Source organism: Glycine soja, chromosome 2 (assembly GCF_004193775.1).
Source record: "Glycine soja cultivar W05 chromosome 2, ASM419377v2, whole genome shotgun sequence".
Lineage (NCBI taxonomy): Eukaryota > Viridiplantae > Streptophyta > Magnoliopsida > Fabales > Fabaceae > Glycine > Glycine soja.
This window is the reverse complement of record NC_041003.1, coordinates 50,570,601-50,584,405: the sequence shown is the minus strand read 5'-3', so window position 1 is coordinate 50,584,405 and position 13,805 is coordinate 50,570,601. Positions and strand designations below refer to the sequence as shown.

The following is a 13,805-nucleotide window of genomic DNA, read 5'->3' as shown; positions in this document are numbered from 1 at the left end:
AGGTGAGATGCATCCTCATTGCAAATTCTGCAAAATTGGCAGCAGACATCGTTCAGTTCCATGTTCCTTCTCCTCAAGTTAACTTTTGTTGGCAATCTATCCTGAATCAACCTCCAAGCAAAGTGTGATGCTTTACTTGGGATTTTTAGCTTCCATAGAGCAGTAAATGCTCCGCCATGATTTTCATCTATCATATATCGATTGAGCAACATGTAAGCATTCCCCACTGTGTAGCTCCCACTTGGGTCCCCCTCCCAAATCCAAATGTCTTGTTGCTGAACTTGTACTGTTAGACCCTCTATAAAAACTACGTACCTCATTGCCCAGAGGCTCTTCGCTATGCGAAAGTATGAGGGAGGGATGTTGTACGCAGCCTTACCCTTGCATATGCAAAGAGGCTGTTTCCGGATTCGAACCCATGACCAACAAGTCACCAAGGCACAACTTTACCGCTGCACCAGGGCTCGCCCTCTATATCCTCCATAAATTTTGCAGCTATGTCTATCTCACCCTCCAAAAATAATCTCCTCCACTGGAACTGCCATTCCCAATCTCCGTTTGTTGCCACTCCTAGCTACTGGATATATTGTTGTTGCTGTTGAGAAATGCGGTACATTCTTGGGTACTTCTCCAACAATGAAACCCCATTTTCCAAAAACTTCACCTTTGATCCACATCCAATTTTCCATTTGTCCCACTTTTAAACTAGCCCCCCCTCCTCAGTCGAGTTGCAAATAATGCTTAAATCTCGCCACCAAAGAGGCTCTCTATTGTTCCTTCTTGTCTCATCCAAATTCCTCTAACTTCCAAATTTGGAGTCCAAAACTTGCACCCACAATTCTCCATGGTGATGAAATAAGTTCCAGTGCCATTTTCCAAGTAGAACATAGTTGAATTTTACCAAGTCCCGGACGCCCAAGCCACCTTTCTCCTTTGGGAGACAAATTGTCTCCCAATTTACCCGTTCCCCCCCCCTCCCCCCGCAAAAACCAGCGTTGCAACCTCACCAGCCTATCCACCACCTTCTTTACAAAGGCTTCTAACAAAAGATGGAAAATGTGGTGGGTAGCAGCTACAAACTCAATTTGGAGACTCAGGAATGATATGATTTTCCATAATCAATCCTTTGACATCTCTAAGTTGACAGATAGCATCTTATTCCTTTTATGGACTTGGCTGAGGGGTTGGGAAAAAGACTTCAAGACTCCTTTCCACTGCTGGTCTTCAGGAATGTCTATAGCTTTTAGCTAGTGTGATCCCTAGTAGGGTGCTGTTTGTGTAGGGCGGTTTTTCTCATGATTTATAGGACTCTATTCATGTATCTTGTAGTACCTCTGGTACTGTTTTAATTAATATAATATAGCTTTGCTTTCCAAAAAAAAAAAAAACCTTCTTTACAAACCTGAAAAAAGATAGGAATTGAGTTCAGGATTGACTTTAACAAAGTCACCCTTCCCCCAAAAGAAAGATATCTTTGTTTCCATTTTAACAATTTTCTCTCACATCTCTTGACAATTGGATCTCATGTTTCACTACAACTTGGGTTTTCCCCAATAGGGATACCCGAATAAGAAATGGGTACTGACAACAATCTATAATTTAGATAGCTGGCAGCATTATGCTTCCATTGCTTAGACATTCCAATCGCCCAAAATTTGCTTTTGTCAAAGTTTATCTTCAAATCCGACACCAACTCAAAGCGCTTCAACATCACCTTGATTGTTTTTACATTTGCCATCGATGTTTTCCCAAAGAAAATCGTATCATCAACATATTGTAATAGACTGATGTCCACATTGTTTCTTCCTACCAAGAAACCTTCAAACAAATTCTTCTCTTGGGCTTCTCTCATCAATTCAGTTAAACTCTCTGCTACAATATTGAACAAGAATGGGGCTAATGAGTCCCCTTACTTGAGTTCTCTCTTTGAGGGGTGGACTCATCTGTGGGGCTCCCATTAACCAGTATAGATATTGAGGTTAATTTCAAGCATCCTTCAATCCATCTAACCCATTTGCTACAAAAGCCCATTCGTCTCATCATATATAGAAGAAAATCCCAGCACATTGAATCATATGCCTTTTCATAATCAACTTTGAATACTAGGAAGCTTTTATTATACCTTCTTGCTTCTTCCATGATTTCATTGGCTATAACCACGTTGTGCAGCGTATGCCTACCCTCCATGAAAACAGTTTGACGTTCATCTATTATGGTTGGCAGCACCTTCTTATGTCTTCCAGATAACAACTTTGCCACAATTTTATAAATACAACCTATTAATGAGATAGGTTTGTATTCATTGAGGCTCTAAGGATCATGGACCTTAGGGATTAGAGCTAGGAAGAATGCATTGCTTCTTTTCAGGAATACTCCATTAGCATAAAATTCATCCAGAAAGCGAAGCAGATCTGTTTTGAGAATATCCCAAAATTCCTTGATGAACTTGAAATTTAGTCCATCCGGTCCGGGGCTCTTCGCATTCCCACGATCCCACATTGTAGCCCTCACTTCTTTCTTTTCAAAGCGCGCCACCAAAAGATCATTATCTTGCTGACAGATAGTCTTAAATCTGACCCGATTCAACCTAGGCCTCTCCCGCTCCACCTCCTTAAATCTCCTTTTGAAGAATTGTCTAGTTTCATCTTTGACCCTGCTTGGTTCTTCTAACCAGCATTTACCAGCAAACACTCCTCTAAGCATGTTGTATTGGCATTTCCAATTTACAATCAAATGAAAATACCGAGAGTTACAATCCCCTTCCTCAATCCATTTAGTTATTGCCTTTTGCCTCATAATGGATTGATTTGAGAGTGCTGCCACCCAAAGCTCCTCCTACAATTACTTTCTCAATTTTATCTCTTCGTCATTCAGTTGTCTGTCATCTCCTTCTTTTTCCAGCTTGTTAAGATTCATCTTCACTCTTTTCATTTTCTACTAGATATCACCAAACTATGCTTTATTCCATTCTTTTAACCTCTGCTTTAATCTCTTGAACTTTTCTTTTAGAACGAACCCCCCCCCCTCCCCGAACCATTTACAAAGTTGTCCATCCAACATTCACGAACTACCTTCCTAAAAGATTTATCCTCAAACCAACAACAATCAAGAACCCGAAACGGCTTCGGGCCCTAATCAGCATTAATGGATCTCAACATAATTGGACAATGATCTAAGAAGTTGCGGTCCATGATAAAATGAGTGCATCCTTGCCACTTGGAAAACCATTCTGCGGAGACAAGGATCCTGTCTAATTTGCTTTTGGCTGTCCCATTTGGTCTCTACCAGGTAAATTTTTGCCCCACACAAGGCACATCCTCATTGCTTGCACATACCTCAATATCCATCTTTTCACCATATCTTGCTACCTATTGCGATCACTTTCGCGTACCAACCAAATTCTATCTCTCGTTGTGGATTCTGCTTCTGTAATCCTCTATCCAGTGTCGTGTACTATTCTAGCACCTTGCCTTTATCTTCGTCTTTCTCAATTGGCTTCTCCTTGACCGACTCCTTCTTATGCTGATCATCCTTGTTGACTCTCTCTGTCGCCTTCCATTCCTTTCCATGCTTTGGAAGATTCGCATGTAGTTTCAATCCTCCGAGGATCAAGTTATCTCTCGAGTTTCCTGACATCATCGACCCCTTTGAATCTCACGAAACCGTATCTCCGACTGCTTCTGTTTCTGTTCCTTGCAATGAAGATCTCCCTGACATCGCCCCACTTCTTGAACTCGAACCACAAGTCTTTTTCCCCCAAATCTTCCAAAAAACGTGTGAAGTAGAAATAATATATATTGGATGCATCCCTCCAGTTTTTGCTCCTTCCCTTCCCTCGTCATGGTGCCATTGTGGTCGCATCATGTTGAGCGTGCCCATTCCCAGCATAGTTGATTGTTTCTCTCTGCCTCTCTCATCTTTTTCTATAATAACACAAGAACAATAATAACAAACAACAACAATAACAATAATAGCAGTAATAGTAGAGTCAATCCTAGGAAAAGGCTCATAAATGCAGTTCAAATAAAAAAAATTACAAGGAGAAAAAACGAGTACGCCATATTCCAAACATTTTTTTGATCCAGAATGCCAAAACAACTCAGGTAAAAATGCATAATTCCATTGACGCCCAAACCTTTAAAGACGAAGAAATTATTGCCGAAAAGTCCCTTGCAGCTCGTATTGCATTAACATAGTCACCCTAACAAGATTTTCATTAGAACAAATAGAGAAATGGAAGAAAAAAATATGCCAAAGCAATGAGATTAAGATCATCACTTATCACACTGCATACTTGTCTATTAAGTGGTGTGTGATAAGTACGGAACTCAGAAGCTTGGATGACACCCCCCTCATAACCTAGTTATAAGCAAAATCTACGTATCAGATTTTCAATTTTTGAGAATGTTACAGCAAATACATAAGGAACAAAACATAAGTTTTGTCCTTTTAAAAAGAGGGAGTGAGTATTTATCAAACCATTCAGATCTACACTGTTGGTGTAAGCTCCATGGCCACCCTTTGCACAATCAGCTGATGGCAGTGCATCAAGAAACCAGGGAAGCTTCTCTCTGAACTGTGCTGTAGATGGACGATCATTAACCAAATCCGAGTGGCGGAAACACTAGGAATCAACCAAAAGTGTCAGTCACTTTACTAATTCACTCTTTTGATTTACAGTCACATCTTTTAGAAAAGTAGTATCCTATGTAATAAAAAATAAAAATAGAAGGAGAAGAATATTACTGTTGTACAGTCTTTGCACACTCCACCCAACCCACATGGCCCTTCATCTGGTAAACAGCAAGGTGGCTGAACAAAGACAGACATTTACTATTGTAATTGAAAGATATATGATGGTACATTGAGCAATATTTAATTAGATTAATCATTTAAACAATTGATGTAGATATAAAAACAAGGCAGGGGAAAAGAGAAAAAACCATTACATATACAATGTGCATGAATATAAGTTCAAAACTTGTAGGAGAGAAGGAAAGTTGAGCATGTGGCACGAAAGTATTATCCAAGGACATTTAAAGAAGCATATACCTGATCATCAGGTGGACAATAAGAGTCATTTGTGAATTTTCGACAGCAACTAAAAGCTTCAGGTGATATCCATACAAGAAAATCATCAAGCCATGAGGCAGCTGGTTTGGCTATGTAGCTTGATGTTGGCACTAATGATGCTCTAGATATCTGCAATGTTACAGAACAAGATATACAGAATCCATTCATAAATGCCCAGATAAAAAAAGAAAGTTACATTACAAGTGTAGTTATGTACAAGTCAACCATTCAGCAATATCAATGAAGAATATAATTATTGTAATTAATAGGGTTTATTTCTTTCATTAATTAGCCTGTACAGTTTCTTAGACTCTTGGGTGTTGTACATTTTTTAATCCCTTGAAATTCTTGAATTAAAAGTAACGCAGTCTATATATTGGCAGTAATCATCCTTTGTAATAAGCTGAATAAGAAATATACTTCAGTCACTTCCTTTCAAATTTTTTAGGTTTATCAAGTAGGTATCAGACTCTTGATGCATCAAAAGTCTAGCTGCCTTCGCAGCAGCTATCTTAGGTAGCTTTCATTTTCACCTTGGCACCTTCATTGTGCCCACAGCCCAGAAACTCCTGCCATCAGCCACTACTGCCATTGCTGGAATTTTTTTTTCCAGCATGTTTCTCCAGCAAGATCACCTCAGCAAAGCGAAAGTCGTTGATGTCCCTGTACCCAAAGTTTCAGCTCCCATCAGATCTGCCATATGCCCTTAGGCACGCCACCAGTATCCATGCATTTCAGGTGTGTGTACGCCACTTGCCACCACCATCGCAGAACAGGACACTGGCCACTCCCTGTTATGTTTCAGGGTTTGATTTGTCCTAATACTGCCTCTTTTGCAGCTGTTAGAAAGCACTATTTTCTCATTTTTTGGCTGTGAATGAAGATCTGTTTCGCTTTTTTTTTTATTTTATCTTTAACATGTCTGAGGAAAAACAACTTCTCTATAGTCTCTTAGCCCCAAAGATTTACCAGTGTGTCAAGGAAGGGTCATACCATCTTCATGAGCAAAACTACCTTCAGAACACAGCTAGTATGCACCATGATAAATTCATTTTTTATGAATTCATGTGTATGATTTCAAAGGAAAAATAGAAGAAAAATAAACCAAAAATATTTTTTTTTGGAAAACCCATAAAAATAAACTTAGTTTTAGTTTAGAGATATTTCCTTTTGTAGATATGACTTTCATGAGAAATTTCCTTAATTTTGTAGGAAAACAAAGCAAAACACTTGCAATTTGGGTGCGGCGATCACACATGCAGAAAACAGGAATACTAGATTGTAAACCATTTGATACCCATATGACCAAAATATGAAGCTTCTTCCTAATCAGGGGGAGCCTTTTTTTTTTTGCACTGCAAAAATCTGATAGTTGTATTAATAAAACTTCAGTACTAGGTGTACTGAAAATGGTATATATAATTACAAAGGCATAATCTGCCTACCCCAACTGCAAAAAATATCTCATAAGATGAGAACCCATACAACAAAGATCCCTAAGACATTTCTTCCTTAAGTCTAGTAGACCACTGATTAAAATGAAGATGGAAGTCTGTCTCCATTCCATTTAACCAAGACCAAGTGTGGAATAGAGCTTCATCCATGACTTTTTCGGAGCAGAAAATCTGGTTGTTGAATACCAAAGAGTTTCTATGTAATGCAGTTGTTTGGACTGAGGTACATTAAGGGGTGACCAGGAAAGGGCCTAATTTATATGGCTAGGGGTCACTAATATTATACTATACTTAGATGCCAAGTGGGCAAAAGATGTCAATGACAAATGATCCATTCCACTTCAGGCTATTGTGTTCTTATGAGAGGAATCATCTCATGGAAGAGTAAGAAGCAGAATGCTGTGGCTAGATTGTAGAGAATTGCACCATGGCTCACCCCACATGTGAACTTCCATGGCTAAAACACTTGCTTCAAGACTTGCATGTTTTAAGAGTTAGGTCTTAGGAGCTTGTTTGTGATAATCTGCCCTATATCTCATTAAATCTAGTTTTTTCACGAGAGGACAAAACACAAGTTGGTTGCCACTTTTTAGAGATAAGATACTTTTTGGCATTATCAAAACTACCTCTATGAGCTCCAAAAATCATCTGGCTGACATTTTACCAAGTCTTCAAGAGATCCTAGAATTACATACATTTTTTTTTTACTCAGCAAAAGTAGTATTGTATTATATGATAGTCAGTACAAGTTGTACTGATAAAATTACACATTGGGCCAAATATAGCAGGACTATGGTTCCCTAATACAGAATATCTAAATTGAATTAGGAAACCATAATTCTGGCAATTTGCTTGGCCCATAACTACCCAACATACATATAGGTTCCCCCCCTAATCACCTAAATGCCTCCTTCATATTGCTGGACCAGTGTTGAAACGATATCTCAAAATCTTTATTCAGATTTTTTTGCTAAGTCCAGCAAAGAAAAACTGCATTGTCTAGTATCTTGCTACCGTTAAAGTTGTCCCCTTCAAAAGCAATGTTATTTCAATGCTGCCAAATACTCCAGGTCAAGGAGATCGACCAGCATTTCCAAATCTGAGAGCTATAGCCTTTTTGATTCCAAAGCACGTGCTGGAGGAAATGCAATTTTGGGCTTTGAGGAAGTGGTCCTGAGGAGTTTGTCCACGATATTGATTCCCACCAGAGTGGCATTACCTTGCTGCAATAAAAGAATAGGTGTGTTGCATCCTCATCTGTATATTTGCAGAAAGGACATGTGGGATCATTTATTTCCACATTTCGCCTGCGCAAGTTCATTTTTGTTGGTAATCTGTCCCTGAGTAGTCTCCATGCGAAAAATGCAGCTTTACTAGGGGCCTTGACCTTCCACAACTTAGTAAAAACACTGTCCTGATTTTCATCAGTTTGGGTTGACATAAGCATCTTGTATCTGCTCCCTGCTGAATATACACCCGATGCATCTGCCTTCCAAATCCACTGGTCTTCTCGGTCCCGGTAGATGCTGATGTCTTCCAAGTCTTGTAGGAACTTTGCAGCCATCTCCATCTCATCATCGAAAAGTTGTCTTCTCCATTTAAAATCTCATTCTCAACCTGTAGCTGTGAAGGTGCCCATCAACTTTATGAGATGTTGTTGCTGTTTGGACACAGAGAACAGTGTGGGGTATTTCGCCTTAAGTGGTACTCCATCATCCTTCCATCCATCCTCCCAAAATTTGGCCTTTTCTCCACAACCCATTTTCCATTTTATCCCTTTATCAAAAATGCTGCCATCTACACCTGAGGGGTCTCTAATATTTATATCCTTCCACCATGTTGGTACTCTACTGCCCCTTGTTGCTTCCTCCAAATTCCTCCAGTCGCCATATTTTGATTCCAATAATCTAGCCCATAATTCTCCTTTGTTATGGAAGAATCTCCATTTCCACTTTCCAAGGAGTACATAGTTAAACTTCCAAGATCCCTGATCCCTAATCCACCTTTCTCCTTTGGTAGGCACACCGACTCCCACTTTGCCCATGCTATCTTCTTCACCTCCATACCTTCACCCCACAGGAATTGCTACTGAATCCACACCAGTTTGTCCAGAATTTTGTTTGGAGCCCTGAAAAAAGATAAGAAATATATAGGAATAGAATTTAGGACTGACTTTATGAGTGTTACCCTACCCCCAAAAGATAATAGCTTTTGCTTCCATTTTGCCAGTTTTCTCTCACATTTCTTGACTATAGGATCCCATGTGTCGGACTGTCTTGGATTTGTCCCAATCGGGAGGCCCAAATATAGAAATGGTATGACCAATACCCTACAATGTAAGTACCTAGCAGCATCCTCCTTCCAACTTTCTGACATCCCAATTTTCCCAAAGCAATTCTTTGAGAAATTGATTCTGAGTCCTGAGGCAAGTTTGAAGCTTCTCAAGATCACCTTGATCGCTTCAACATTTTCCATAGATGCTTTCCCAAAAAAGAGTGTATCATCTGCATATTGTGGTATGTTAACCTCCACCTCTTTTCTACCCACTAGAAAGCCTTGAAACAGATTTTTCTTCAACACCTCTCTCATCAATCCGTTTAGCCCTTCCGCAACAACATTGAATAATAGCAGAGCTAGTGGGTCCCCTTGTCTTATGCCTCTTTGTGGGGTGAACTCGGACGAAGGGCTGCCATTGATCAATACAGAGATAGAAGCTGATTTTAGGCAGCCCTCAATCCACAATATCCATTTTTCGCAGGAGCCCATCCTACTCAGCATATATAGCAAAAAATCCCAAGATACTGAGTCGTATGCCTTTTCAAAATATGCTTTAAAAATCAAACACGGCCTATTTCTTGACTTTGCTTCAAGGATACTTCATTTGCAATGAGGGTGTTGTGTAGCAATTGACGGCCTTCTATGAATGCTGATTGTCTCTCATCTATTAGTGTTGGTAGCACCTCCTTTAACCTCCATGCTAGCACCTTTGACACAATTTTGTATATGCTGCCAATTAAAGAAATAGGCCTGTATTCTTTTAAATTTTGTGGATTAGATGCCTTGGAAATGAGCGCAATGAAAGAAGCATTGCAGCCCTTCGGGAGAGTTCCATGAACAAAAAATTCATCCATGAAACGAAACACATCGGCCTTGATAATTTCCCAAAATTCCTTAATGAATTTGAAGTTGAGACCATCAGCGCCAGGGGATTTGTCACTCCCACACAGCATCCTTGATTTTCTTTTCAGTGAAAGGTTTTGATAATCTATCGTTCTAATGTTGTTCAATAGCTTTAAAGCTGACCCCATCTAGTTTGGGTCTTACCCACTCTTCCTCCTGAAATTTTTCCTTGAAGAACAAACATGTTTCCTCCTTCACCCTTCTAGGTTCATCAATCCAAACACCATTTACAAGCACACCTCTCAAAGTGTTGGACCTGTGATTTGTGTTTACAACCCTATGGAAGAACTTTGAATTACCGTCCCCTTCTTTGATCCATCTTGCTTTTGCTTTCTGCCTCATTAAGGACTCTTGCGCTTGTGCAACTGCCCATAGTTCCTCTTGAAGCTTTTTTCTAACAAGCAACTCTTGGCCAGATAGTTGTCTGTCCTCACCTTCAGATTCAAGCCTGTTTAGTTCCTTCTCAATAGTTGCCACCTTCTAGTGGACATCTCCAAATTGCTCCTTATTCCAGATTTTCAGCCTAGCCTTGACCCCTTTTATCTTTTCTCTGAGCACAACCCCCCCCCCCCCCCCCCCCAAACCTCTTACGGTATTATTCATCTAGGGTCTTTGAGCACAAAACCCATTCCTGAATTCGTGGGCTTGACTCCTGGTTATTACCCAATGGATCTTTGTTGCAATTTTGCCCTTTAGTCCGTCACACCTCCGTGTCTCCTCTTCTTTGGTCATTGCCGTCTGTGCTCGGAGGAAAATCCTCCTCCAACGGGTCTGTTTCTAGTGGACTACCTTCGATCACCATTTGCATCCCTGTTTCACTGTCACTATCGTCGGAACTTATTTCCTCCGACAAGCCTATGCAGTTTCTTCCCTGACATTTGCATCTATCCAGGTTGTAGCATGTTTCTTTAGCTATATGCACATTGTATTCAACCCCATTAATCCATGCGGAGACCTTGTGCTGAATTAATGGCTGTCATGGTGTCTTCACTAATATCCGCGCCCTGTCCAGCCTATGGAGTTCATCCATTTCGTCATCCACCTCCACCACTTCTCCTACTGCTGTCATAATGTGTCTAGTATCCTCCAAGTCCCAGGCATGCAGAGGTATGCCCCAGCATAACAGCCAAACTAGGCGATAACCAGTTCTCAACTGAGGGGTCCATTTTTCTAGTGAGTAGAACAAGGATGATCTTTGCTCATTTGCTTCTTTAGCCATTTGTGTAGCTCTGGTCTCTGTAAGTCCCATTAGCAATATCATGTCATCACCAATATATTTTGGCTTGACATCTTCGCCTCCATTACACATGAGATTGTCTTCCATTCTATCAAATAACGCAAGGTTCTTCAGTCTTCCCACCCATGTGTTTCTTAACCATGTCTTTTGTTCCACATTTATGTTCAACTGCACCGATGAGTGAGATACACCACCAGTTAGGCTCGGCCTTCTGAGAATTCTTCCCGGTGCCGTGTTTCTTCCTTCCGTCATTAGGATCTTCGCATACGAGGTTGCCTCTTTCTTCTGTTGGAATTGTTTCATCTTCATATCCACATGGTTGTCTTCGTACCCGTGCTTACCTTTCCTGTTAGCTTCTTCCTGTCCCTTTTGCTCTCGTCCTCCCCGGATGCCTTCTTCCAGTGTCGCCCTCACTCTTCCATGCTTTGGTGTATTGACATGCATTTTTAATCCCCCTACTACCAGGCTATCCAGCTTTCTCTCCAACTTTGTTACATCTTTCACCCCCTTGAATCTTACGAATCCGTATCTCTTACCCCACCTATTGCGGTTTCTTGCAATAAAAACCTCTCGGACATCCCCCCATTTTTTAAACTCATACCATAAATCTGATTCATTCATCTCCTCTGGGAATCTTGTGAAGAAGAAGGAATGGATATCAAATGCATCCCTCCAATTTGTTTTCCGCCTTTGTACCTAATGGCCATAACAATTTCCGGCATGGTGCCGTCGGGATCCTACTCTCACCCCCCCACTCTCTCTCACTGTTTCTCTCTCTCTCTCATCTAGTAAACCCTAGAATTACATACATATGTTACAAGATGGATATGACACGACTTGGGGGGATTATATTTATTTTGTTTTTGTATTTGATATTCTTTCCTTAGATAGGTTAGATATTATTGATGTAATCTCAGTCAATCTGTTAGACTTAGAGTTCTTTGTTTCCAGTATTTATTTTCATTTACATAATCTTCCTTAACTGAGTTTTCTCTCAAGTAATCAATAAAATAGTCAGTTTTTACTAGAACTAATGAAATGGAGGTTGACAGTAATAATCACTTGTTGAAGAACTTCACCATTGAATTACCTCATTTAAAAGAGAATTTGAATCACAGTGGCTAATGGAGCATAGCTGGTTTGTGTGTTTGGATTCCAAACTGTACAAGAGACTCACAGGAAATCAGTTCAAAAGTTCAGACAATACACTTAATTGATACTTCTTAAAAGACAATTACACCAATTAATAAATAGACAAGTACACTAAAAACAATAAAATTAACCAACCTGTAGTTGTAATCCTTTACAACAAAATATAAGGGTGGTCCAACTCTAAGGTACTCAGATATGTTACTGAAATAACCCTGAAAGAAAAAATGAATGTAAGAGGCTGGATAGTACAAAATGGAACATGGGAAACAAATAGAAACTTATACCTGAAGGTAGGAATCCCGTGGAAGAGCAATCTGCTGCTCAAGACCAGCTTCAATTCTTGTGCATAATGCCTGTCAAAATAAAAGGAAACAATAAAAGCACAAATAGAATGACATTTCCAAAACAGGTCTTACTGAAAATTAATATTTTCTCATTTACCAAGAAACTTACAATGCTTGCTAAGGTAAATGCAGCAAATACGGCAATGACCAAGATTTTAACTCCCCATAGTCCAAGAAATGGTGCATGAACCTCCTATATTCACACAATGATAGTAGAGTTAATTTTGATCAGAAAAGTGATAGGAACCTAAGATGGAAATAGAGAAGAGTGATTTTTCTTGATTGAAACTGAACAAAACAAGGAGAACTAATTCTCATACAAGGGCTTCCCTTTCACAAAGGATATTTCCTTTCTTACAAATCTTCAAATTCTTTGAATGCCCCTTCCAATCTTATCCTCCCTTATTTATATGACTAATCCCCTCTAACTAACTAACTAGTCTTGATAGGGCAGTTATCATAATTATTGGAATATTACAATTCACGATTTGAATCATGTGATTCAGCTAGCTAGCAATTTGTATCATAAGATGAATCTCAGATGATTTTGAATCTTATTATCCATTAATGAATTGGTGCAATAATCACACAACTCAACGATTCATTATTTATCCTTTCCTTACTTTTCTTTCACCAATTCTCATGAAAGAAATTGAAGTGCATATAAGCTTACATTGATAAATGAAAAGGAATTGAAGGATAGCTTATCTTATTGGATTATTCCACTACTTTATTTGTCACTCACCCATTCAATGCATGCACTCTAATTGGTTGTTTCATTTCTTCAATTCCATCTTTCAAAGGAGAGGTTTCATAAACTCGTATATAACTTATAATTTTGTTTCACAAGACTTATGATTAAGTTGTTTTATCAATTTCTAGTATAAAATTATTACATCTAAGTTCTAACACTGTATATTATCTATACTCTAATATGTAAATAATTTAGGATTTATCTTTCACAAAGGATTTCTCTTTTTCTTACAAATGTTCTAACTAACTGAATGCCCATTCCATCCAAATTCTCCCCTATTTATCTAGCTAATCCACTCTAACAAAGTAAAAGGTCTATGGTGTTATCTAGAGAAAATTTTGCCTATGAACACCAAATAGAATAAGAAAACAATAAAACTGAATTCATAAAACATGGGTAATACAATAAAAAAAAATAGTTTATACATAATCAACTCATGAACTAAATATAACTTTACCTTCATATATCGTGTCAGTAATCCATCTCTTTCTAGCCTAATACCTACACTTTGATTAGGATATTATTAGAACCATATATAAGGAGAGAAAAAAAGTTTAAAATACAAAGTACCAACAGAAGCTGAAAATAATTCATGATTATTCTTGAATGGA

The 13,805-nt window shown here is 39.0% G+C and overlaps 1 protein-coding gene across 2 annotated transcripts in view; it reads right to left on the bottom strand.

The window, feature by feature from the left end:
- Positions 1–13,805, bottom strand: part of LOC114404024 (NPC intracellular cholesterol transporter 1-like) — a 47,348-nt gene that overhangs the window by 5,629 nt on the left and 27,914 nt on the right. For both annotated transcript variants that reach the window (XM_028367187.1, XM_028367188.1), the window contains exons 22-31: positions 13,652–13,695; positions 12,550–12,633; positions 12,381–12,449; positions 12,232–12,308; positions 12,035–12,104; positions 5,053–5,202; positions 4,747–4,812; positions 4,480–4,624; positions 4,295–4,359; positions 4,136–4,201 (exon numbers count right to left, since the gene is read on the bottom strand). In XM_028367187.1, the coding sequence (XP_028222988.1) occupies positions 4,136–4,201; positions 4,295–4,359; positions 4,480–4,624; positions 4,747–4,812; positions 5,053–5,202; positions 12,035–12,104; positions 12,232–12,308; positions 12,381–12,449; positions 12,550–12,633; positions 13,652–13,695 (836 nt within the window). The remainder of the gene's footprint in view (positions 1–4,135; positions 4,202–4,294; positions 4,360–4,479; positions 4,625–4,746; positions 4,813–5,052; positions 5,203–12,034; positions 12,105–12,231; positions 12,309–12,380; positions 12,450–12,549; positions 12,634–13,651; positions 13,696–13,805) is intronic.